General features: G+C 44.4%; 2 protein-coding genes across 2 annotated transcripts in view; both read right to left on the bottom strand.

Annotated features, from left to right (window-relative positions):
* The window catches only part of PRPSAP1 (phosphoribosyl pyrophosphate synthetase associated protein 1), a 36757-nt gene extending 11503 nt beyond the window's left edge, over positions 1–25254 (bottom strand). Inside the window, exons 1-7 of the mRNA XM_021670910.2 lie at positions 25085–25254; positions 20957–21009; positions 18198–18264; positions 5994–6166; positions 4303–4418; positions 3828–3883; positions 2823–2968 (exon numbers count right to left, since the gene is read on the bottom strand). Coding sequence (XP_021526585.1) covers positions 2823–2968; positions 3828–3883; positions 4303–4418; positions 5994–6166; positions 18198–18264; positions 20957–21009; positions 25085–25254 — 781 coding nt within the window. The remainder of the gene's footprint in view (positions 1–2822; positions 2969–3827; positions 3884–4302; positions 4419–5993; positions 6167–18197; positions 18265–20956; positions 21010–25084) is intronic.
* Positions 19233–19776, bottom strand: LOC105718238 (large ribosomal subunit protein eL39-like). Its single transcript, XM_012453899.3, has one exon. It carries the CDS (start codon positions 19774–19776, stop codon positions 19513–19515), a length of 264 nt encoding a protein of 87 aa, XP_012309322.2. The 3' UTR covers positions 19233–19512.
* Positions 25255–25497: the final 243 nt, after the last annotated feature.

The raw sequence follows: 25497 nt of genomic DNA, 5'->3' as shown, positions 1-25497 counted from the left end.
GTATGCCTGTGACAGCAATGAATTACAACCCACCGAATGAAACAGGTCTATGAATCCATATTGATGTAAATGAAGGAATGAATAGGGAAGAAGAGAAAGCTTTCTTAAATTAGAATGTCAACCAATAAATGTAGAAGGAATGATGGAATTAGAAAAATGAATACTTACCACAATCACAGTAAATAACTGATTCAGGCAAGAATCATCAGATGTTAATTTTATGAGAAACAGGATATTTACAGTTAAAACATAGTCTTAACATGAAGTACTGTTCATTACAAAGGGGAGAAAAAAGAGTAACTTCCTGCCAGACAAACCTTAACCAACTTATCAGAATGCACATCAGCAGTAATGGGACACATCACATGTTTACTGTGATATTTCTGCCAAAAACGCATAACCTGAATCTAATCCTGAGGACACAAGCCCCAATTAAGGAATAGTCTACAAAATCACTTGATTGTACTGTTCAAAAGTATCAAGGTCATAAGAAACAAAGAACAGAGGAGCCATTCCAGATTAAATGACACTAAAAAGAAATGACAACTAAATGCCATGTGTGACCCTGGGTTAGGTCTTGGACAAGAAAACAAGTTTCTTCTTTTGCTCTGAAGGACACTGCTGGGATCACTGGTGAAACCTGAGTAAGGTCTGTAGATTACAGTGTTAGAGCAATGTTAGCTTCCTGAGTCTGATCATGAAACTCTGGTTATGTAAGAGACTCTTGTCTTTACAAATACATGTGAATGTATTTAGGAATGAAGGGACATATGTCTGCAATTCACCCTCAAATGGTACAAAAAACCCATGTATATAAATGTTAAATTTGGAGACTCTGAGTGAAGAGCATATGCTGGAAATCTGTACTACTCTTTCAACTTTAAGTCTGAAGTCAGTTCAAAATAAAAAGCTAAAAAAGCAGATTACGGCCAGGCACGGAGGCTCACACCTGTAATCCCAGCACATTAGGAGGCCAAGGCAGGCGAATACTTGAAGTCAGCAGTTCAAGACCAGCCTGACCAAAATGGTGAAACCCTATCTCTACTAAAAATACAAAAATTAGCCAGGCATGGTGGCATGTGCCTGTAGTCACAGCTACTTGGGAGGCTGAGACAGAATTGCATGAACCCAGGAGGCAGAAGTTGCAGTGAGCCAAGATCATGCCACTACACTCCAGACTGGGTGACAGCGCGAGACTCAGTCTCAAACAAAAAACAAAAAAAAAATTGGCTGGGCATGGTCCCAGCACTTTGAGAGGCCAAGGTGGGCAGATCACAAGGTCAAGAGATCGAGACCATCCTGGCCAACACAGTAAAACTGTGTCTCTACGAAAAATACAAAAAATTAAAATTAAAAAACAAAACAAAACAAAACAAAATAAAAATTAGCCAGGTGTGGTGGCGCATGCCTATAGTCCCAGCTACTGAGGAGGCTGAGGCAGGAGAATTGCTTGAATATGGGAGGCAGAGGTTCGCCACTGCACTCCGGCCTAGGTGATAAAGTAAGACTCCATCTCGAAAGTAATAATAAATAAATAAATAAATAAATAAAAATAAATAAAAGTTGCCTGATTGCCAAAGCCTGGTATTTGATAAACAGCTGTCACCCAGCTTACCATAATATAACAGCTTAAGATTTGACACCATCACACACACAACTTTACTAAAGCTAAAATTACTGAACACTCTCTGAATGCTGAGTGCTAAGCAGAACTGTGCATACACAGTCTGCCAATGTGTATAACACAACTTCCTTTTACAAAAGAGGAAATCAGGCCTGGCATGGTGGCTCATGCCTGTAATCTTATATAATCTTGACATTTTGGGAGGCCAAGGCAGGAGGATTGTTTGAGCATAGAATTTCAAAACCAGCCTAGGCAACCTAGGGAGACCCCATCTCTACAAAAAAAAAAAAAAAAAAGGAAAACTATCCAGGCATGGATAGTCCCAGCTACTCAGGAGGCAGAGGTGGGAGACTCACTCGAGCCCAGGAGGTCAAGGCTGCAGTGAGCCATGACTATGCCACCGCATTCCAGGCTGAGCAAAAGAGTGAGATCTGGTCTTAAAAACAAAGGCAGGGGATAGCAAATGTAATACCATTCTATTATTTAAAAGCATCAAGATAGGCTGGGTGCAGTGGCTCACGCCTGTAATCCCAGAACTTTGGGAGGCCGAGGCAGGAAGATCACGAGATCAGGAGTTTGAGACCAGCCTGATCGACATGGTGAAACCTGTCTCTACTAAAAATACAAAAATTAGCCGGGCATGGTGGCATGTGCCTGTAATCCCAGCTACTCAGGAGGCTGAGGCAGGAGAATCGCTTGAATCCGGGAGGTGGAGGTTGCGGTAAGCCGAGATCATGCCATTGTACTCCAGCCTGGGCAACAAGAGCGAAACTCCTTCTCAAAAAAAAAAAAAAAAAATCAAGACAGCATAATCTACGTAGTCAGTAACTCCTAGCCAGTCACACTACTTACAACTTTCTTTGGGGCTGGGCATCGTGGCTCATGCCTGTAATCCCAGCACTTTGGGAGGTCAAGGTGGGCAGATCATGAGGTCAAGAGTTAGAGACCAGCCTGGCCAAGATGGTGAAACCCCATCTCTACTAAAAATATAAACATTAGCCAGGCATGGTGGTGCACACCTGTAATCCTAGCTACTCCAGAGGCTGAGGCAGGAGAACTGCTTGAACTCAGGAGGTGGAGGTTGCAGTGACCCAAGATTGCGCCACTGCACAATGGGTGACAAAGCAAGACTCTGTATCAAAAAAATAAAAACTTCCTCCAATTTACAAATAAAATAAAAACGCAGAGCTCATCTTACATGGCAACTCCAGGCCCGGGTGCACAGTAGCGTTTTTGACCATAGGCGGGGAGTGACGACCATCGTCCATGTCCAGTTCCGTGCACTGAGCTTCCCCGTGGATGACGGCCAAACCCAGACGCAGTCTCTCAGCATAGGACTGGGCCCTAGAAGGACAAAGGAAAATGGTGAAACTGATGGGAAGAAAACCCATGCAACACTACTGCATCACTTTTTAACCATAAAATGAAAATAATTAATGTTTTAGGGACATACAAAGGCATTATTTTTATAAAGGAGAATGTGAGGCCCAAGCCAGAATGTAAATGCCTCAAGGGGTAAGTGAGTTAGGGTCTGGGATTGTATCTAATTCTAGATTTTTTTTTGAGACAAGGTCTCACTGTCATCCAGGCTGGAGTGCAGTGGCATTAACATGGCTCACTGCAGCCTCAACCTCCTGAGGTTCAGGTGATCCTTCCACCTCAGCCTCCTGGGTAGCTGGGACCACAGGCATATGTCACCACAACTGGTTAATTTTTGTGTTTTTGTAGAGATGGGGTCTCACTATGTTGCCCAGGCCAGTCTTGAACTCCTGGGCTCAAGCAATCTCCTGCTTTGGCCTCCCGAAGTACTGGAATTACAGGCATAAGCCACCATGTCCGGCTCTGATTCCAGATAATTTTGATTCTGTCCTTTGTCTAATATTCTAATAGTCATCTTCAGAAGGAATAACAACGTTAAAACACACTGGCTGAAAATGCTCATAGCCTCACTGCTTTCCTTTCTCTGAGAACTTGAAGGAGCTTTGTTTTCCCAGAGGAAAGCTGGGTAACTCAGTGATCATGAGTGCTGTCTGGAGGCTGGAGATAAAGCTGTGTATGGCGTGGGATGTGACAATGATGGAGGGGTAACAGGAGAGCCAGTAGGCTCTTACAGGCCACAAGTGACAGCCTCGGGATTCCAAAGCAGCTCATTCTGACTTTGGGAGCACTCAGGAGGGATCAGGACCCAAGTCTGATTACTTACCTCTTTGCAGCATCAGGAGACTTAGCTACAATGACTGCATTTCTGTAATTTGGAATCTAGATTTGAAGGAAAAATAGAAAATACTGAAAAATTATCAGAAAGTAACACCTGGATGCTGATATTAAAGTCTTCCCTCTTATAACAATGATCCAAACTAGTCATCAAATATGCTAGAATTTCAGTCACAAGTTTTAGAGTTTTCAGTATTTATCAACTGACATCATTGCAAAAGCACTTGTACATCAAGAATATTAAAAAAAGCAAATTGCTAAAGATACGTAGAAAAAGTCCATTTTAACTGTCTTTTAAAGCTATGATCCTCCATGACTAAAGCTGACCCTCTCTGCTGCCTCAGGCATTGCGACTTAAGGGAGAGCTCATTTGATGTGCCTTTCAATATCGAAATCTGATACCAGAGAAAAACTAAATAAGATCTCTTTTGAGGACAATGGGGTGTTTGCTGGTGGTTCCTCACTTCTTCCTGGATATACTGAAGCAGGAAAGGTGAGGCTCTAAGGTTGTCCACGGGAAAGCTGAAAAAGCCTTGTATTTCCTTTTGATGAAGATCCATAGTGATAATGTGAGTTAAACCTGAAATTTTAAAACAAAAAATTACAAAGTTCACCCCTACAGGTTAATAGGTACAGTGGACATACACTAGATGCTCAACTCCTGCTTCCTACCAGCAGACTGAAGACAGGGGACACTGTGATTAAGCGCTGCAGTCACAGGCTTGATCATTAACCTTATTGTAGAGAAGACTAAGACCTTCCACATGGACAAAGAACTAGAGCTGAGAAAGCGTGAATTACTGATGATTGGCTGGTCCTAAAAATTGAGAAAATAATGTGGCAGAAACAAATATGTGAATATGGAATTAATACCAAAGAAATGTAAAAAACAGTAAGGCCTTGATTAAAGAATCTCAAAAGAAAGGATAAAGAACTGCAGCAAAGGCAAAAAGTATCAAGAACACAAAAGCAAAGAAATATACATATTAGAAGAAAAGAAACTCATATAACACAAAGATATTGAAGTTCAGAATAATTTCTGTATGTAATAAAGAATGTTTCATGTATTCTTATAGAAAAACAATGAAGAGATACTCTTATAATCAAGAGTACTGAAGAGGAAAAGGCAGATAAACAAGCACATTGCAAATGGCCAAAGGTCACAGCAAAACTTCCAGGGCAAAGAACCAGTATTACTTGTTCTTTCCAGCAACATTATACTTTTTTGGAGAGAGTGAAATTCACACAGTTGACCATCTGGATCTACGGGTTCCACATCTGTGGATTCAACCAAACACAGACTGAAAATGTCATTAGGCCTGTAATGGTTGTGTCTGTACTGAGCAGGTATAAAATTTTTTTCTTGTCATTATTCCCTGAACAAGACAGCACAATGATTTACATAGTATTTATATGGTATTGGCTATTTATAAGTAATCTAGAGATGACTGTGTTGGTTATATGCAAACACTGTAGCATTTTATACGAAAGACTTGAGCATCTTCGGTTTTGGTATCTGCTGGGGAGCCGGGGAAGGGGTAGATGGGTTCCTGGAACCAATCCTGTAAGGATATCAAGGGAGGACCGTACATTTCTTTCTGAGGACCCAAATATATGTTAAAGTTTTAGAGTAGAAATCAGATGAATAGAAACCCAATTGTAAAATATTACATTGATTTACAGACCAGAAAGTATGCCCCTCACTACATAAGGAGAATAAAGCAATGAAAACGAGCCACTGTGTAGAAAGGCGAGGGTGGAGGAGAAGCAGTAAAAGAAAATCCAGCTTGAATACTATGAACAAAAACAGAATTTAGCTAACAAAGCAGATGCATAAATCTAGACCTGAAGATCAAAAGATCACATAAGAATGCCAAGACTGCCAGCTAAAAACTTAACGATGACAAGATGAAATAGAAAATACGTGACAGATGATAGAGAAGAGCAGAAGACACTGAAGCAATGGTATTCTAAAGTAAGACAGAGAGAACGGGGGTAAAAACAATTTCTAACCAAGCTCATGTATCCTTAGCCAAAACTGTTCAAAAGGAAACAAACACCTAGATCCCGAATTGGACATCTGAAGTACGAACTAATCCCGACTAGGAAAGAGCCGTAAATGAGCATGCTGGATCCCCAGGGCCCCCGCCCTCACCTGCTTTCGCCAGCATGGACGCTAGGAGCTTGCACACAATGGAACCCCTCTTCCTCATCTTGCTCTGCTTGCTGTAGGGGAAGTAGGGTATGACCCCAATAATATTCCTGGCACAAGAAGTCTTCAGTGCATAAGCCATGATCAGCAACTCCATCACAGCTGTATTCACATCTCTGAAACAGTTAAAATTTGTATTTGGGGATTAATTCCATTTATTAACCCCTAGAAAAGATCTTGACTTTACCAGCTTAACACGGCTGCCCAGACGGGTGTTGTGGAATTTTTACCATCACGCTGGCTTACAATGGCACCTCATGAAGGCAGGGGAAGCCTTCCAACTTTTTGCAGCTGAGCAAGCCCCAGCTTTCATCTGAGGTTACTCCCATTCACAACACAGTTAACCCACTCTCACCTTTGCCTGTGTCTCCTGGGTCATACCTGGTTACTGCAGTGGCATCTGAAGCAACTGCTGATAACCAGAGTTACCTAACACCTGCTGGCAGCCTCCCAGGGATTTGGGCTTAGGCCAGCCTGAATGCCAAGGGAAACCCACCTGCCCTTCCATTTATCTGCCATTAACAGAAAGATTTGGTCTCATTCTTCTCATTGGGTATGGGGAGATCTTGGAACATAATTTTCTTTTTTTTTATCTTTTGAGACAGAGTCTCACTCCGTCACCCAGGCTGGAGTGCAGTGGCATGATCTTGGCTTACTGCAACCTCCACCTGCCAGGTTCAAGTGATTCTCCTGTCTCACCCTCCCGAGTAACTGGGATTACAGGCATGTGTCACCACATCCGGCTAATTTTGTACTTTTAGTAGAGACAACGTTTTACCATGTTGGCCAGGCTGGTCTCAAACTCCTGACCTCAAATGATCCACCCACCTCGGTCTCCCAAAGTGCTGGGATTACAGGTGTGAGCCACTGAGCCCTGTTGAAACTTAATTTTCAAAAACCTCTGTGGAGGCCAGGTGCAGTGGCTCATGCCTGCAATCCCAGCACTTTGGGAGGCCGAGGTGGGTAGATCACCTGAGGTAAGGAGTTTGAGACCAGCCCGGCCAACATGGTGAAACCTCATCTCTACTAAAATTACAAAAATTAGCCAGGCATGGTGGAATGCATCTGTAGTCACAGCTACTGGGGAGGCTGAGGCAGGAGAACAGCTTGCACCTGGGAGGCAGAAGTTGCAGTGAGCTGAGATCGTGCCACTGCACTCCAGCCTGGGCTTTGAGATTCTGTCTCAAAAAAACAAATGAAAAACCTCCCTGGACCTTCTCCCTTAGACATAAATTCCTGACAAAGATTACCCAGAGAGACAAAGAATGAAATATGAGAAAGATATTAGAAGGAAAGACTATTTCCAATGATTATAAATTTGGATTGGGGCCGGTCGTGATGGCTCACACCTGTAATCTCAGCACTTTGGGAGGCCAAGGTGGGTGGATCATGAGGTCAAGAGATGGAGACCATCCTGGCCAACATGGTGAAACCCAGTCTCTACTAAAAATACAAAAATTAGCTGGGCATGGTGGTGTACGCTTGTAGTCTCAGCTACTCGGGAGGCTGAGGCAGGAGAATTGCTTGAACCCAGGAGGTGGAGGCTGCAGTGAGCCGAGATCGAGCCACTGCACTCCAGCCTGGCGCCTGGCGATGGAACAAGACTCTGTCTCAAAAAAAAAAAAATTTTTTTTGGATTGCTAGCTTTTGCCAAGGATGATCAAACCTAATGCAGACTCTTCATTCATTCATTCATTCATTCACTTACTCACTCACTTATTAAGAGACAGGGTCTCACTCTGTCACCCAGGCTGGAGTGCAGTGGTATAATCATAGCTCACTGCAGCCTCAAACTCCAGAGCTCAAGTGATGCTCCCACCTCAGCCTATCAAAGCACTGGGATTACAGGCATGAGCCACCATTCCCAGACAGGTTCTGCCTTTAAAAAGGGGTGAGAGCCTTGAAATCCTTCCAGGATACTCTCTCAGCATTCACTTCTCACATTAGCTTCCTCCTGCTCTTCCCTGGACTACCCATGAATCCTCAAACATCCCCTTCTTGGAGTAGGGGTGGGGTCAGGACTGTATCTCCCTTCCCCATGTCATCAATTCCTACCCATAGGAGCAGGTTCTTCAGGCACCAGTTATTCAACGATTATCACTCTACACTGACATGGAAGTGATGCTGCCCTCATTACAGCAAAGTGGAAAGCCTGCCATCCACACAGCAGAGGTAGTGTTGGCTGAATGAAATACTCAGCAAGAAATGCTTTCTAGCTTGAAGGGTCATCGGGCCATTTCCTCCCAGTCTCTTCCAATTTATGTTTACACCTCTCTCTAAGGCACGGTGCATTTGAGAGTGAGCAAGTTCAAGGACATCCTTTTATTCTCACAATGTTTTCCACTTCCAGGTTCAACTCCTGGAACTTCCAATTTCACCCTTGTAATTTGGATTTTTCGTGACTATTCCAAGTGTCCTATGATTAAAAACATTTCTCCCTGAGATTGATGCAGGGCTCAACTTCAAGACAACTGAGATATTCCCCTTAGACTGCGAATACAGTACATTATTTTCCAGTTACCCTTCTTTCCCTCTCAATAAATTGGGAGTATTTTTCTCCTTCGGACTTCCAAATTAATAATGCCAAGTCTGGCATCAAAAGGTCAGATAATCTTTGGCAGAATCAAGACAAAACAATTATCAAACACTTTGAAGGAACTTGGGAATTCACAATAGTCAAGTTTAGTTCATCATCCATTCAACAAACATTTAGTGAGCAACTTGAGTCAAGCCCTGTGGTAGGTAAAGGCAAAGCACCTCTAGGGGAAGCCAGAGACCGCCTGGGACCACTCTCAATGTAATCATTCTGCCCAAGAAGGAGCACATCCGACTCAAGGACAAATGTGTGGTCCCCTTCCCAGAGACTGTTTTGTTAAAAAATATTTCTTTTCTTTTTGTAGAGACAGGGTCTCACTATGTTGCCCCTGCTGGTCTTGAACTCCTGGGTTCATGCAATCTTCCCATCTCAGCCTCCCAAAGTGTTGGGATTACAGGTGTGAGCCACCACACCCAGGCTTACTGTGGCTTCTTAAACCAGATCCCAATACCCACAGTATGTTTGGAGTCAGTTAATTTAGTATTATCTGTTTGGAGTCAGTAATAAGTGTTATTTGTTCAAGTAGTGGGGGTTTTTTTGGTTTCTTTTTTTTTTTGAGATGGAAATTTACTCTTGTCACACAGGCTGGAGTGCAATGATGCAATCTTGACTCACTGCAACCTCTGCCTCCCAGGTTCAAGCAATTCTCCTGCCTCAGCCTCTAGAGTAGTAGAGATTACAGGTGCCCATCACCACACCCAGCTAATTTTTGTATTTTTAGTAGAGATGGGGTTTCACCATGTTGGCCAGGCTGTTTTGAACTCCTGACCTCAGGTGATTCACCCGCCTCAGCCTCCCAAAGTTCTAGGATTACAAATGTGAGCCACCATGCCCAGCCTCAAGTAGCGGATTTTCAGCTGGCTGTCACAGATGATACACTAGTGGACCCAGTGTGGTAGCTTATGCTTGTAATTCCAGCACTTTGGGAGGCCAAGGCAGGAGTATCGCTTGAAGTCAGGAGTTTGATACCAGCCTGGGCAGCATAGCAAGATTTTGTCTCTACAAATAAAATAAAATTTAAAAATCAGACAGGCACAGTGGTGCTCACTTGTAGTCCTAGCTATTCAGGAGGCTGAGGTATAAGGATCCCTCGAGCCCAGAAGTTCAAGGCTACAATGAGCTGTGACTGCACCACTGCACTCCAGCTTGGGCAAGAGAGTGAAAGCCCATCTCTCAAAAAATACAAAAATAAATAAAAACAAAATCAAGTAAAATACACAAGTGTATGATACCATGGGTTTTGGAGAATAAAGCACAAGGAAGGCCCAGATAGTGAAACATTAATGACCAAGATAAACAATTTTTGAGAAGTCCGGATTTCAGGGTAATGTTCCTTTCATTAATAAGTAATTTCTGGGCCGGGCACAGTGGCTCACACCTGTAAACCCAACACTTTGAGAGGCCGAGGCAAGTGGATCACCTGAGGTCAGGAGTTCAAGACCAGCCTGACCAATATGGTGAAACCCCATCTCTACTAAAAATACAAAAATTAGCCAGGCATGGTGGCAGGTGCCTGTAATCCCAGCTACTCAGGAGGCTGAGGCAGGAGAATCACTTGAACCCGAGAGGCAGAGGATGCAATGAGCCAACATCACACCATGGCACTCCAACCTGGGCGAAACAGCAAGACTCCGTCTCAAAATAAATAAATAAATAAATAAATAAGAAAAAAAAGGCAATTTCTCATGAGATTTTTATTTTCCATTTTTTCCAAGGGATTCAACATCCTTCAGCCCAAGGCTAAAGAAAGCCCCACTCCTTACCCCTTATTGGGCAGGAAGGTGACAAAAGGGGCTTTGTCACACTGGCTCTACCCATTCACTGACAGCTACGGGACAAATCGGACACCAGACAGTTACTCTGTGAACTAGCAGGGTGAAGAGAAATTGCTGGCAGTCTCTGCTTTGTTTATCTGTTCCCTATGAACGTTCCAAGTACACCCTGGCTAGTTCTTGTAGTCTTTATCTCTAAGTAGGACATTCTTAATTGTTCTACCAACGATTTTTCTTTCTTTCTTTTTTTTTTTTTTAAGTAGAGAAAGTTCTCACCATACTGCCCAGGCTGGTCTTATACTCCTGGGCACAGGCAATCCTCCCGCCTTGATCTCCTAAAGTGCTGGGATTACAGGCTTGAGCCACCACGCCCAGCCAACCAACTATTTTTCTTCCCCCTAAGTTAACCATATCCTATATTAAGCCCAGCCCTTACTGCTCTAGCATTTTGGATAAGAAAAAACTAACCAGAGGTGAGGAAATAGACATGGTATATGCATTCATTAAACTAGCCAGGCTTGCAAAAGAGGGACCAACACCATAGCTGGAGTAATGGAAGAGATTTACCCTGCTCCCAACTATAACAATTAATCATCTGCAACAGTTGTAAAATTTTTTTTTTTTTTTTTTTTGAGGCCGAGTCACTCTGTCACCCAGGCTGGAAGGCTGGAATGCAGTAGCACCATCTTGGTTCACTGTAACCTCTACCTTCTGGGTTCAATTGATTCTCCCACTTCAGCCTTCCAAATATACGGGATTACAGGCGCTCACCACCATGCCCAGCTAACTTTTTTGCATTTTTTTGCATTTTCAGTAGAGACAAGGTTTCACCATGTTGGCCAGGCTGGTCTCGAACTCCTGACCTCAAATGATCCACCTGCCTCAACATCCCAAAGTCCTGGGATTACAGGCATGAGCCACCGCTCCAGTTGTAAATGTTATTTTAATGAGTCTTCTTACTTTACATCAACACACTAGAACTTGGATATAAACATAAAAATTATCCTTTAAAATGTATCTTATAAGCTCCGTATTTTACTTAGTTTCATTGCTTGGTAAAATTCTCTGAGTATCACACAGTTCAATTACCCAAAATAATCACTTTGTTCTGAATGGCTTGTTGCCATTTCCAAAAATTAAACCTATCTTCAACGACCAAAAATTTGCTATTATTAGAACAGTCAAAAGAAATATGTTGTAAGTTTGGAAAGTGGTTTCAGTAGTTACAAAGCTATTCCAAGCAAAAACAGCACCAAAAAAAGGGATATATGTGATTTCAGAACAACAGCTCTGAAGGCAGCTAAGCTTATTTTAATGTCTAAGCTTTGGTGTGTTGCCTAGAATCAGCCTTTTTACTTTAGGCAATGCCCCCTTTCTCCTAACAACAGAAAAACCTGTAAGATATATTCCTTCATCCATGTAACTGCAGATAATATTAAAAAACCACGCAGGGTGCAGTGGCTCACACCTGTAATCCCAGTACTTTGGGAGGTCAAAGCAGGTGGATCACCTGACGTCAGGGATTCGAAACCAGCCTGGCCAACACAGTGAAACCCTGTCTCTACTAAAAATACAAAATTAGCTGAGCATGGTGGCACATGCCTGTAATCCGAGCTACTTAGGAGGTCGAGGCAGGAGAACTGCTTGATCCTGGGAGGTAGAGGTTGCAGTGAGCTGAGATTACACCACTGCACTCCAGCCTGGACAACAGTGAAACTCGGTCTCAAAAAAAAATAGAAAATTAAATTATCTGTGTTCTTTAGTTGGTACTAAAGTATCCAGTACTCAAGCACTAAAAGAACTAGTTTATTGTCTGGAAGCAGTGGCTCACGTCTGTAATCTCAGCACTTTGGGAGGGTGAAGTGGGTGGATCACCTGAGGTCAGGAGTTCAAGATCAACCTGGGCAACATGGCAAAACCCTGTCTCTACTAAAAATACAAAAATCAGCTCACTGTGGTGGCGCACGCCTGTAATCCCAGCTACTCAGGATATTTTTATATTAATACTCCTGCCCTGAGGCAGGAGAATTGCTTGAACCTGGGAGGTAGAGGTTGCAGTGTGCTGAGATTGCGCCACTGTACTCCAGCCTGGGCAACATAGTAAGACTCTGTCTCAAAAAATCAACAACAACAAAAAACTAGTTTCTTGTGACAAACCTAATAACCTTCTTTATGGGCTGCACATCCACACAAAACAACACATCCATCCTTTATCCTTTTTCCAAAGTTTTCCTTTCTTCTTCCATCCCTATCAGCTTAAAAGACAGAGGAAATGCCAGGTGATCCTATTTTCGCTTTGATGCTACCAAACTGAACCACTGGGAAGACACTTGTGACTTTTAAATAATCTCAATACCAAATACCCATAAAGGAACTTCACCATCTTCAGGAAAGGGTTCTGGTTTTCAGAAGTACCCATTTATACCTATGTGCCTTTTCAACAGGGAAGGTGCCTTTCCATGTTATGACATGTATGTAAAATTGTCATTGTTATTGCACAGACTTACTCTCTCTGCTGCAACTTCATGAAGTGCTTCGTACAGCCAAATTTTCTTTTTCCTTTTATTTTTTTAGTAAAGGCTGGGCACAGTGCCTCATGCATGTAATCCAAGCACCTTGGGACGCTGAGGCAAGTGGATTACCTGAGCTCAGTTCAAGACCAGCCTGGTCAACATGGTGAAACCCTGTCTCTACTAAAAATACAAAATTAGCCAGGCATAGTGGCATGTGCCTGTAGCCCAGCTACCCAGGAGGGTAAGACAGGGGAGGCTGAGACAGGAGAATCGCTTGAGCCTGGGAGGTGAAGGCTGCAGTGAGCTGAGATTGTGCCACTGCACTCCAGCCTGTGTGACAGAGCAAGACCTTATCTCAAAACAAGAAAATAAAAATGAAAATAGAGACAGGGTCTTACTGTATTGCCTAGGCTGGTCTCAAGCTCCTGGCCTCAAGAGGTCCTCTCACCTTGAACTCCCAAACTGCTAGGATTACAGGCATAAGCCACCACACCTGACCATGGTCAAATTTTCTAATACTCAAGGTACAAGTGAGAAAAACTGTGTTTCCCAATTTACTATTAACTCATTTTTTCATGCTTCTTTTGTCCCTTCCCTGGGAAACACTTGCACACTGATGATCCTTCATTTGTAAAATTCAGTCTTTACTGCCTCCAGCATCTAGATTGCATATATTAAATACTTACATTGAGCACTCTCGGTTACCATGTGATATCAAAGCCAAGAATTTTATGAAATGTAATTTCTTACCACAAAGGACACTAACGATACGCTGTTTCTATGCTTGACTAGTTTGAGATAACCATGAACAAGAAGGAGAAATCACAAGAGAACAATACTGTTAATAGTGAATGTCATTTTGCCATGACAGTAGACTGTGAATTTATACTAAGATACATTAAGGGGCCAGGTGTGGTGGCTCACACCAGTAACCAGTAATCCCAGCACTTTGGGAGGCTGAGGCAGGTGGATCACTAGAGGTCAGGAGTTCGAGACCAGCCTGGCCAACATGGTGAAACCCCATATCTGCTGAAAATACAAAAAATTAGCTGGGTGTGGTGGCACACGCCTGTAATCCCAGCTACTCGGGAGGCTGAGACAGAAGAATCTGCTGTGAGCAGAGATTGTGCCATTGCACTCCAGCCTGGGCAACAGAGCAAGACTTCGCCTCAAAAAAAAAAAAAAAAAGTACATTAAGGGAAGTCTGAATAAAACCAGGAATTCTGAAGTACAGACAGAAACTACAGAAACCACAAAGGTCGTTTCAATTTCAGGTGAGATCTAGCAGGTAAAGAAGTAACTTCAAATAGGGACTGGCCGGCTGAGATCTAAAAACAGAAGAGGGGAATCACAATTATTTTGTGAAGATATAAAAAAGGCTGAAATGCTTAAAAATATATGTATGTGTATATGTATTCACTAATTCGCTCCACAAATATTTGAAATACAAGTATTTACTAACAACACAGAAGGTCAAAGCCTATTTGTTCATTAAGCAAAAATTCTAGTGCTTACTACAGGGCAGGCACTGTTTTGGCTGCTGGAGACACAGCAGTGAGCAAAGAAAACTCTCTACCCTCAGGGAGTTTATGTTCTAATGGGAATATGCAAGGAGATATGTTATAACCAATGGAAAGTATGGTGATAGCTGCCCTTCTACCACACGTACACAAACACACAGGCAAAAAAGTAAAAGTCGGTGGGGCGCAGTGGCTCATGCCTGTAATCCCAGCACTTTGGGAGGCCAAGGTGGGCAGATCACCAGAGGTTAGGAGTTCCAGACCAGCCTAGGCAATATAATAAGATCCTGTCTCTTTTTTTAAATTTTTATTATTTTATTTTATTATATTATTTATTTATTTATTTTGAGACAGTTTTGCTCTTGTCACCCAGGCTAGAGTGCAATGGCACAGTCTCAGCTTACTACAACTTCTGCCTCTCAGGTTCAAGCAATTCTCCTGCCTCAGTCTCCCGAGTAGCTGGGACTACATGCATGCGCCACCACACTCGGCTAATTTTTGTATTTTTAGTAGAGATGGGGTTTCACCATGTTGGCTAGGTAGGTCTCGAACGCCTGACCTCAGGTGATCCACCCACCTTGGCCTCCCAAAGTGCTGAGATTACAGGTGTGAGACACTGCCCCACCCAAGATTTCTTAAAGATAACTCTTTAGGGCTGGGTGAAGTGGCTCATGCCTGTAATCCCAGCACTTTGGGAGGCCAAGGTAGGCCGATCACCTGAGGTTGGGAGTTCAAGATCAGTCTGACCAACATGGAGAAACCCCATTTCTAATAAAAATACAAAATTAGCGGGGCTTGGTGGTACACATCTGTAATCCCAGCTACTTGAGAGGCTGAGGCAGGAGAATCGCTTGAACCCGGGAAGCGGAGACTGCCGTGAGTCCAGATCACGCCATTGCACTCCAAAACAAAATTCTGACTCAAAATAAATACAAAAATAAATAAATTAAATTAATTTAAAAAATAACTCTTTATGTGACAAATCCTTTCGTTATCACAAATTCAATTAAGGTAGTAAAGAGACTTCACCAATCAATACTGCTTTTAGAATTAGACCCCAATATTTCTTGGAGGATTAGTGACAAAGCTGGCCAACCCGTGGCTACAAAGGCCATGATTGCATTACTGTGCACCCTTCCATCAACTAGTAGAGAGCCCTTAGTAGTCTAAGCCACCCAAACCAAGGACCAAGGGTCACATGTGGCTCTTTCCTATGCCCTAAGGAACTCAAGAATGTAGAAAAAATAGTGATAACAAGGTAACCTTACTATTCACAACCAACAAAAACCAGGACAAGCACAGACAGCCAGGGAACAGCTATGTGGTGTGTCAAGGCGTGCCAAAGCTCCCTTCCTACAGGCACTGTACCTATAGGTAAGCCCTTCAGGTCTTCCCCTTATTTATAAGATGCAGAGTCAGACAAAACCACTGGGCAAAAAAGACTCTAGGCACCAGGAGGCAAACAACACAAAACCAAAACTGCTGGAGAAAATGTGAATTAGTGTATCCTCGATGAGGGCAATGCAGCCACTTCCCTCAATACCACAGGGTGTGGACCCTCACAACCAGAAATTTCTTAGGATCTTCCAACAGATACCTCTGAAACACAGACAATATGACGTACAAACAAGGAGGCTCACAGCAGCTCTATCGTGTCAGCACAAGACTAGAAACAAACTGACCCACAAGAGACTGAGTAAACCGGTGCATCCACATTACACCATGAAGCAGCAGGAAGACAAGACGATGCGAACACAGCTTCCTTCCAGGGGCACCTGAACCTCATCACAGTGAAAGAGCTCATCATGGTGAAACCCAAATTGAGAGACATTCAACAAAGTAACAGGTAAAATGTCACAGTCTTCAAATGTGTCAAAGTTTTGAAAGTCTAGGCCGGGTGCGGTGGCTCATGTCTGTAATCCCAGCACTTTGGGAGGCTGAGGCAGGTAGATCACTTGAGTCCAGGAGTTCGAGACCAGCTGGGCAACATGGTAAAACCTTGTTCTCTACTAAAAATACAAACAAATTAGCCTGAGGTCATGGCACACGCCTGTGGTCCCAGCTACTAGGGAGGCTGAGGTGGGAGGATAGCTTGAGTTCTGGAGGTTAAGGCTGCAGTGAGCCATGACTGTGCCATGGGGCATGCTTGCATAAGTGACAGAGCAAGACCCTGTCTCAAAAAAAAAGGCAAGGAAAAACTGAGGAACTGCTCCAAACTAAAAAAGACTGAATAGGGCTGGGTGCAGTGGCTCACGGCACTTTGGGAGGCCCAGGTGGGCAGATCACTTGAGGCCAGGAGTTCGAGACCAGCCTGGTCAATATAGCGAAACGCCATCTTTGCTAAAAATACAAAAAAAATTACTCAGGCATGGTGGCAGGTGCCTGTAATCCCAGATACTCGGGAGGCTGAGGTAGAATCACTTGAACCTAGGAGGTGAAGGGTGCAGTAAGCCAAGATCACACCACTGCACTTCAGCTTGGGCAAAAGAGTGAGACTCTGTTTCAAAAAACAAAACAAACAAGAATGAAACATATAAAGCATCCAGCACACTGGTGGCACTGAGTGCCATTCTTATTACTAATATGGTCTGGGGAATGCAAACTGATCAGGACATGAAGGTCTGGATTTTTTAGAGACACAGATGGTATAATTGCCCACACTCTGTGAGCCGATGAGAAAGGATATAGTCTCACGTGGAAGCATGGATGCTCCCACTCAAGCAGGCATTCCCCCTGCCCTCAGGGAAGGCAAGGGTAATGATCTCTGAAATAGAGATAGGCTAGAAACAGGCCACAGTGCCAGATAAAATACAGCACAAAAACCTGTCTTGGTGGGTATGAACCAGGAGCAGTTATGTACCACACTTAACCATTAGAAGCTTTTCTCCAGAGCTGAGCTGATAGACACTGGCCTAGGGCCAGTGCAAACCATGGGAAGACCCTTTGTCCTTGAGGAGTTTAAAGCTTGGGGAGTGGTAGCTCATGCCTGTAATCCCAGCACTTTGTGAGGCTGAGATGGGAGGATCACTTGAGGTCAGGAGTTCAAGACCAGCCTGACCAACATGGTGAAACCCTGTCTCCACTAAAAATACAAAAATTAGCCAGGTGTGGTGGTGGGCACCTGTAATCCCACCTAATCAGGAGGCTGAGGCAGGAGAATCCCTTGAACCCAGGAGGTGGAGGTTGCAGTGAGCCAATATTGTGCCACTGCACTGCAGCCGGAGCAACAACAAAAGTAAAAGCCAGGCACGGTGGCTCAGGCCTGTAATCCCAGCACTTTGGGAGGCGGAGGCAGGCAGATCTCCTGAGGTCGGGAGTTCAAAGCAGCCTGACCAACATGGAGAAACCCTGTCTCTACTAAAAATATAGCCGGGCATGGTAGCACACGTCTGTGGTCCCAGCTACTCGGGAGGCTGAGGCAAGAGAATTGCTTGAACCTGGGAGGTGGAGGTTGCGGTAAGCCAAGATCATCATGCCATTGCACTTCAGCCTAGGCAATAAGAGCAAAACTCCGTCTCAAAAAAAAAAAAAAAAAAAGCTTGGGGAGAAGTAAGCAGATAACAGCACAGTGTGACAAATGGGAGGAATTCCAGAAGACGGTAATTGTATTCGGGGAAGCATTTAGTTTAACATGCAAACGAATGTATAAATTTTAAAAACAGTAAATTGTTGTTCATATGAAAACTCAATAAATTATATCGTTAAGGTTTTTACAAGAAAAGAGATAAAACAGTCAGTCCTCTTACCTGGGTATTGTCTGTATAATGAAAATATCTTGGCCGCGAACAGATTCTTTTATTTCAACTCTTGTTTCTGAAAAATAAAAATGTTCTAACGTTTTAAGAACAGTTCCTATGTGTAAAAAGGAGAGAAAAAAAGAAAAAAGAAAAAGAAAAGCTCTTGATGCCAGGCATAGTGGCAGAGGCCTGTAATCCCAGCACTTCTGGCGGGGGCTGCAGTAAGCAGGTCATTTGAGCACAGAGTTTAAGAACAGCCTAGGCAACATGACAAAATCCTGTCTCTACAAAAATACAAGAATTAGCCGGGTGCTATGGCATGTGCCTGTAGTTCCAGCTACTCAGGAGGCTGAGGTGGGAGGATCAACTGAGCCAGAGAAGATCCAGGCTACAGTGTGAGCTGAAACTGCACCACTGCACTCCAGCCTGGGCGACAGAGACCTTGTCTTGAAGAAAAAAAAAAAAAAAACAGGAAAGAAAAGCACTCATAATACAAGAGTTAGATAACTTTGGAGGGGGTAAAGATGAATCTAAAGCAACATTTCATCTCGTGCAAAGGAATAAATCTTGGAGAAGTATAAAAAAGAGGGGGCAAGAACGACCCCTGGACCAACAGCAGCCTGCGCACTGCCATGGCATCCCGCTCCCAATGCCTACATCCGGCCACCATCCCCAAGAGAAAGGCTGAAGGGGGTGCTAAGGGAGATGAGGACAAGGTGAAGGAGAAGATCCACGAGGCCGTCTGCTAAATCTGCTCCTCCAAAGCCAGAGCCCAAGCCTAAAAAGACCACTGCAAAGAAGGGAGAGAAGGTGCCCAAAGGAAAAAAGGAAAAAGCTATGCTGACAAGGAGGGGACTGACCCTACAGACAGTGGAGATGCTGGAACAGACCAGGCACCTGCTGCAGATGCCGAGGGAAGTGTGTGCATTTTGGATAACTGTGCACTTCCAGTGACTGTACAGTTTGAAATACTATTTTTTTATCAAATTTTGTAAAATGCAGAATTTTGTTTTACTTTTGTTTTTAAGCTGTCTTGTTAGCACACAGAACACTTTTGGGGGAAGGGGCACATGTCACAAATAGAATGTCTCCGAAGCGGGACTGATGTGGGGAAAACACCTTTCCCTTCTAGTTTTTGCTTTTTTTAAAATGAAGGGTCTCACATATTTATTACTGAACCTAGCCAACCAAGACGTTCATAACAGATCCAGAGAGGAAACACTGTCGGATTATCCAGATAGTGGTGAGGTTTTCAGCTTGATATGGTAACGTGACTGGGACCTTCAGACAGCATAAATATGTGTGCCACCTCATATGCAATTCCTTACAGACCCAGACCCAGCTTGGTTCTTCTCCAATGTCTCCTTTTGGAGTTGTACCTGATTTTATTACCAGTTTTCATCCGAATCCACTGAGGAATGAGACAATTTTGTTTTTGTTTCTTGGCCAGGAATCGCTTAATCCTGAAAGTTTTGTGAGAAGCGGAGTCAGGCACACACCACGATGGCGAAGAAAGGAAGAGGGGGCTTTTTTTTTTTTTTTGGAGACTGAGTCTCACTCTGTTGCCCAGACTAGAGTGCAGTGGCATGATCTCGGTTCACTGCAACCTTCCACCTCCTGGGTTCAAGCGATTCTCCTGCCCCAGCCTCCTGAGTAGCTGGGATTACAGGGGCACGCCACCAGGCCGGGCTAATTTTTGTGTTTTTAGTAGAGACGAGGTTTCACCATGTTTGTCAGGCTCGTCTCGAACTCCTGACCTCAGGTGATCCACCCACCTCGGCCTCCCAAGGTGCTAGAATTACAGGTGTGAGCCACTAGGTCCAGCCTTCCTTCTAGTTTTGAGGAGAGACTTCCTCTTGGCTCCCAGGAAGAGGGGTTCCCTGACTTCGACACAAAAGCCTCGCTGTGTGTAAAAACAAATTCATTTCTATGTCGTCTTCTCCCATTCCACCTTTCAGCATAGACTTAGATCTCTTAAACCCAGACATCTGTTGGGACCTGACCCCCATAATTGATTACCAGTGTGTCAGGCAATCTGGACATTCCAATGCCACTGAATGGCACCCCTCAAAACAGCAGTGGTTCCATTTCTAGACTGTGGGCCTTCAGATAAATTCTGCCATTTTCATTTCACTTCCTGAAAGTCAGGGTCAGCTCATGAAAAGTAGTTGTTAAACAAAATGCTACATGTTCACTGGGTTTTACAGTGGCTGATTTTTGGTAGTCCATTGAAAAAGGGAGTTTGAGGCCAGGCACGGTGGCTCACACCTGTAATCCCAGCACTTTGGGAAGCTGAGGTGGGAAGATTGCTTGAGCTCAGGAATTCAAGACCAGCCTGGCCAACACAGCGAGACCCCATCTTAATTAAAAAAAAAAAAAAAAAATTAAGGCCAGGCACAGTGGCTCAAACTTATAATCCCAGCACTTTTGAGAGGCCGAGGTAGGTGGATCACCTGATGTCAGGAGTTCAAGACCAGCCTGGCCAACATGGTGAAATCCTGTCTCTACTAAAAATATAAAAATTAGCCAGGTGTGGTGGCAGGCGCCTGTAATCCCAGCTACTCAGGAGGCTGAGGCAGGAGAATTGCTTGAACCCGGGAAACAGAGGATGCAGTGAGCCAAGATCATGCCATTGCACTTCAGCCTGGGTGACAAGAGTGAGGCTCTGACTCAAAAAAAAATAAAGATTGGTGGAAATCGGTGACTATGGAAAAAAAAAAAAAAGAAAGAAAGAATAATTTAAAAAAAAAGAAATAATTTGTACTTACCTCCATTGGTCTCTTGGTATACAACAGACTTCCCCAACTCAGCACCAAGGCGCCTATAGACCAAAAAAACAAATAAGGGAACTAAGATTTCTTTTTTTAAAAAAAATTCCAATTCATATGCATATGTCTAATAAAAAGACTCAAATAACTAAGCTGGTACTCTTTCCAAAAAATAATTGAGAAAATCTAATTCATTAAACTAAAATTCTGCAGTCACTCCAGAAGCAGCTCATCACGTTGCAATACACTGCTTTACCAGACAGAGCTAATGTCTGGTGTGCTCTTCTTTGAATAGTAATTTTCTTGGAAAAATCACTTCCAAATACTTGGTTACTAGCAATGATTTCAATAACACATGCCAGGAATAAATGTCTCAATTATCAAAAGCACAGAGAAGTAAAGAGATTTCAGCACCATTAACCAAGTGTGGTGTGGATCTTGTTTGGATCCTGATTAGAATAATCCAAGTGTAAAAAGCCATTAAAAATATATATTTTTAATGGCAAAAAATAAAAATAAAATAACCAGAGAAATATGGACAAAAACTAGACACTACATAATATTAAGGAATTAATAGTAGTATGAGGTTTTAAGTCCTGATTAGTAAGCATTACTGTTTTTACAAGTGAAATGATATGATGTAAGGGAATCTAAAAATACTCCAAGCTGGGCACAGTGGCTCACACCTGTAATCCCAGCACTTTGGGAGGCTGAGGCAGACGGATCACCTGAGGTCGGGAGTTCGAGACCAGCCTTACCAATATGGAGAAACTCCATCTCTACTAAAAATACAAAATTAGCTGGTGGTGCATGCCTGTAGTCCCAGCTACTTGGGAGGCTGAAGCAGGAGAACTGCTTGAAACTGGGAGGCTGCGGTTGTGGTGAGCCGAGATTGCACCATTGCACTCCAACCTGGGTAACAAGCGAAACTCCATCTCAAAAAAAAAAAAAGAATGAAATTCTGGTATATGCTATGACATGAATGAACCTTGAAAAAGCTATGCTGAATAAAATAAGTCAGACACAAACAGATAAATACCGTATTATTCCATTTGTATGAAGTCCCAAGAATAGGCGAATTCACAGAGACAAAGCTACCAGGGAATGAGGGGAGGGGAGAATGCGAAGTATTTAATGAGTTGAGTTTCTGTTTGGGATGATGAAAAGTTCTGGAAATGGATAGTGGTGATGGCTGAGCAACACCGTGACTGTAGTTAGTGCCACTGAGGTGTACACCTAAAAACGGCTAAAAAGGTAAACTTTTTTTTTTTGAGCTGGAGTTTTGCTCTTGTTGCCCAGGCTGGAGTATAATGGCACCATCGCAGCCCTCACCTCCCAGGTTCAAGTGATTCTTCTGCCTCAGCCTCCTGGGTGGCTGGGATTACAGGTGCTTGTCGCCACACCTGGCTAATTTTTGTATTTTCAGTAGAGATGGGGTTTCTCCATGTTGGTCAGGTTGGTCTCAAACTCCCAACCTCAGGTGCCCTGCCGGCCTCGGCCTCCCAAAGTGCTGGGATTACAGGCGTGAGCCACCGCACCCAGCCAACATATGTAACAATTTTTAAAAATACTCCAGCACCGCCCCCCAAAAATGCACAATAGATGAAACAAGATTAGCAAAAAGTTGCTAAGTGTGGAAGCTGGATGAAGGATACTGGGTGGTGGGGTGGGTAACAAAACACAAGTAACTTTCACAGATCCTGGGAAGGTAATGTATCTAACTATTTTATTGATTAAAGTGCATAATCAAAAAAGTTTGAAGATCCTTGCTTGAAGTTTATAAAGTCTGAAAGGAATCATGGAAATAAAATATCACAACTTCAGGGGTTAAATAATCTACTGATCAAACTTTGTTCAGTGGCAAATAATCCTCTTTTAAAATAAAATCTATCTTACTAGGCTGGACGCAGTGGCTCACACCTATAATCCTAGCACTCTGGGAGGCTGAGGCAGGCAGGTCACCTGAGGTAAGGAGTTCGAGATCAGCCTGGCCAAAATGGTAAAACCCCATCTTTACTAAAAATACAAAAATGGCTGGGGGTGGTGGTTCACCCCTGTAATCCCAGCACTTTGGGAGGCTGAGGTGGACCGATCACAAGGTCAAGAGTTCAAAACCAGCCTGGTCAACATGGTGAAACCCCATCTCTACTAAAGATACAAAAAGCCGAGCATGTAGCTCGTGCCTGTAATTCCAGCTACTTGGGAGGCTGAGGCAGAAGAATCACTTGAACCTGGGAGGCGGAGGCTGCAGTGAGCTGAGATCGCACCATTGCACTCCAGCCTGGGTGACAGGGCGAGACTCCGTCTCAAAAAGAAAAAAAAAAATTAGCCAGCTGTGGTGGCGGGCACCTGTAATCTCAGCTACTTGGGAGGCTGAGGCAGGAGAATCTCTTCAACTTGAGAGGTAGAGGTTGCAGTGAGCCGAGATGGCACCACTGCATTCCAGCCTGGGCGACACAGCAAGACTCTGTCTCAAAATAAATAAAGTAGGTAAGATAAAATCTTACTGAGGGATTCGACAAATAAAATAGATAAAGGAAGTATTTACGAATATGTATCATTTATAGTAATTCAAAACCTTTCTGGAATTTGGCAGGGAAGAATCTAAAACAAAACAAAAAAAACCTCACTGGCTTTTAAAATGTGCCCTGTTCCCCTCTGCTCTCCCTCAACAAGGTCAGGTGGGGTAAATCTGAACCACTAGACACACACACAAGCTTCATTTAAAGTCAGTGTTTTCGTTGGCCTCAAAAAGAAAGACAAATAATCAGGGGTTAGAAATGGAAACTAGGCAGTAGACTGCAAAAGGATTGTTTTATTTTAACATTTTCCAATCTCCAAAACTTCAACTATTAAAAAAAAAACAGGCAGAGCTGAAAAAATATAACTAAAGTTTTCCCTTTCTTCTATGTTTGTACCTAGAAGTTTAAAATATACCCCTGCAATTATCAACCCTAAAAAATTAGCCAAGTAACTCTAATGGAAACTACTTAAAATGTGAAAATGACTTGAAATAATAAAGACGACCTATTCGTTTGATGTCTCAGATTTCTTTTTAATTTTTTTATAATAGAGGAAGGGTTTCACCGTGTTAGCTAGGATGGTCTTGATCTCCTGACCTCGTGATCCACCTGCTTCAGCCTCCCAAAGTGTTGGGATTACAGGTGTGAGCCACCGAGGCTGGCCTTAAGTCTTAGATTTCTAACAAGTGTATATGGAAAGGGCCCATAAGCCTTTTTTTTTTTTTTGTAGTTTTAGTAGAGACAGGGAGCCACCGCGCCCAGCGAAGACTCCTCTTTTATATCAGAGCTCTGGAATTCTCCAAAAGAGCCAACTTAGAAAAGAGGCCATTGAGTAAACAGGTCTTCAGAGGGCCATATGAGCCCCTGCTCTGCTAGAGTCAGATACTACTTCCACATTATCCCGGTTATGCTCACAGTATCCTTGGCCAAGAGACAGAATGATGCCCATTTCACAAATGAGGCTCAGGGAAATCCAAGTCTCTTGCCGGAGACACCGAGCTAGTAAGTGGCCTTGGGGTTAAAGGCACACAGGATTCCATCCCAAGCTTATTTACAAAGCAGGGTCAGGCCTGTCATTTCTACCACCAGCTCCGGCCCATCTGCCTCCCTGGAGTTGGCTTCTTCTCACTGCCAGTCCCCACACCTTTGCCCTGAGGCCGCACCCCCCGGGTCGGGTCCCCCAAGTCACAACCACGCCCGCGGATCTCACTGCAGGGAGACTTGGGAGTGGCGAGGGTCAGATTCCGCGGCCAACTCCAGCTGTGGGGAGGGCAGCCAAGCCCAGAGCCCCTCTCCCCGAGCTCCAGAAAACTCGGTCCGCCCCGGAGTGTGGGAGTGGGGAGACGAAAGGCAGGCAGGCCGCGGACCCAGTCACGGGGAGGGGGGCTGAGGTCACCGAGAGTCCGCCCCAAGCCTCCCAGCTGCAAAACCGGGGAGCAGGGGGTGGTTTCCGTCACGTCCAAGGTTTGTCCGGCTGGGAAAGGTCAGGCCCGCGCCTCCCGCCCCAGGTGCAGGAGGTGGGGCGGGTGGAGGGGAGCGGTCCCTCAGGGCGTGAAGGCGAGCGAGGCGCCGCCGCCCCGGCCCGGCCCTCCCGCCGCCCCCTTACTCGGTGATGCGCTTGGCCAGCTCCGTGCAGGCGGCCGTGGAGTTGGCCGAGAAGACTCGGTAGCCGGTGCGAGCGGCGTTCATGGCCGGCGGGGGAGCGGGGCGGGCGCGCGGGACGCGGAAAGCCGAGGACGCGGAGAGCGGGGGCAGGAGCAGCAGCTTCTTGGGCATCGTCCGGCCCGCGGCGCGGTTACAGTCGGCCCCGCGCGGGGCTGCACCCGGAGCGCTTCCGACCGCGAGACCCGGGATCGGATGGGGAAGGCGCTGAAAAACTCGGCGCACGCGGGGAAAGCTCGGAGGTCCGCGCCCCCGCGTACCCCACGCCACGGACAGCAGCGACCAAACCCCTCGCTACGCCCCGCGCCGCAGCCTCAGAGCCAGAGGCGAGGCCACCGCCCCCTCCGGGCATCCGAG

The sequence above is a fragment of the Aotus nancymaae genome, unplaced genomic scaffold (assembly GCF_030222135.1).
Source record: "Aotus nancymaae isolate 86718 unplaced genomic scaffold, 86718_ANA_hifiasm-v0.15.2.pri h1tg000089l, whole genome shotgun sequence".
In the NCBI taxonomy this organism is placed as follows: Eukaryota; Metazoa; Chordata; class Mammalia; order Primates; family Aotidae; genus Aotus; species Aotus nancymaae.
The sequence above is the reverse complement of the archived record's forward strand: the minus strand, read 5'-3'. Positions and strand labels throughout refer to the sequence as shown.

Bases quoted from the DNA above. Each gene is read 5' to 3' on its own strand.
- LOC105718238 (XM_012453899.3), bottom strand. From the start codon at position 19,776: ATGCCACTGCACTCTAGTCTGGGCAACAGAGTGAGACTCAGTCTCCAA.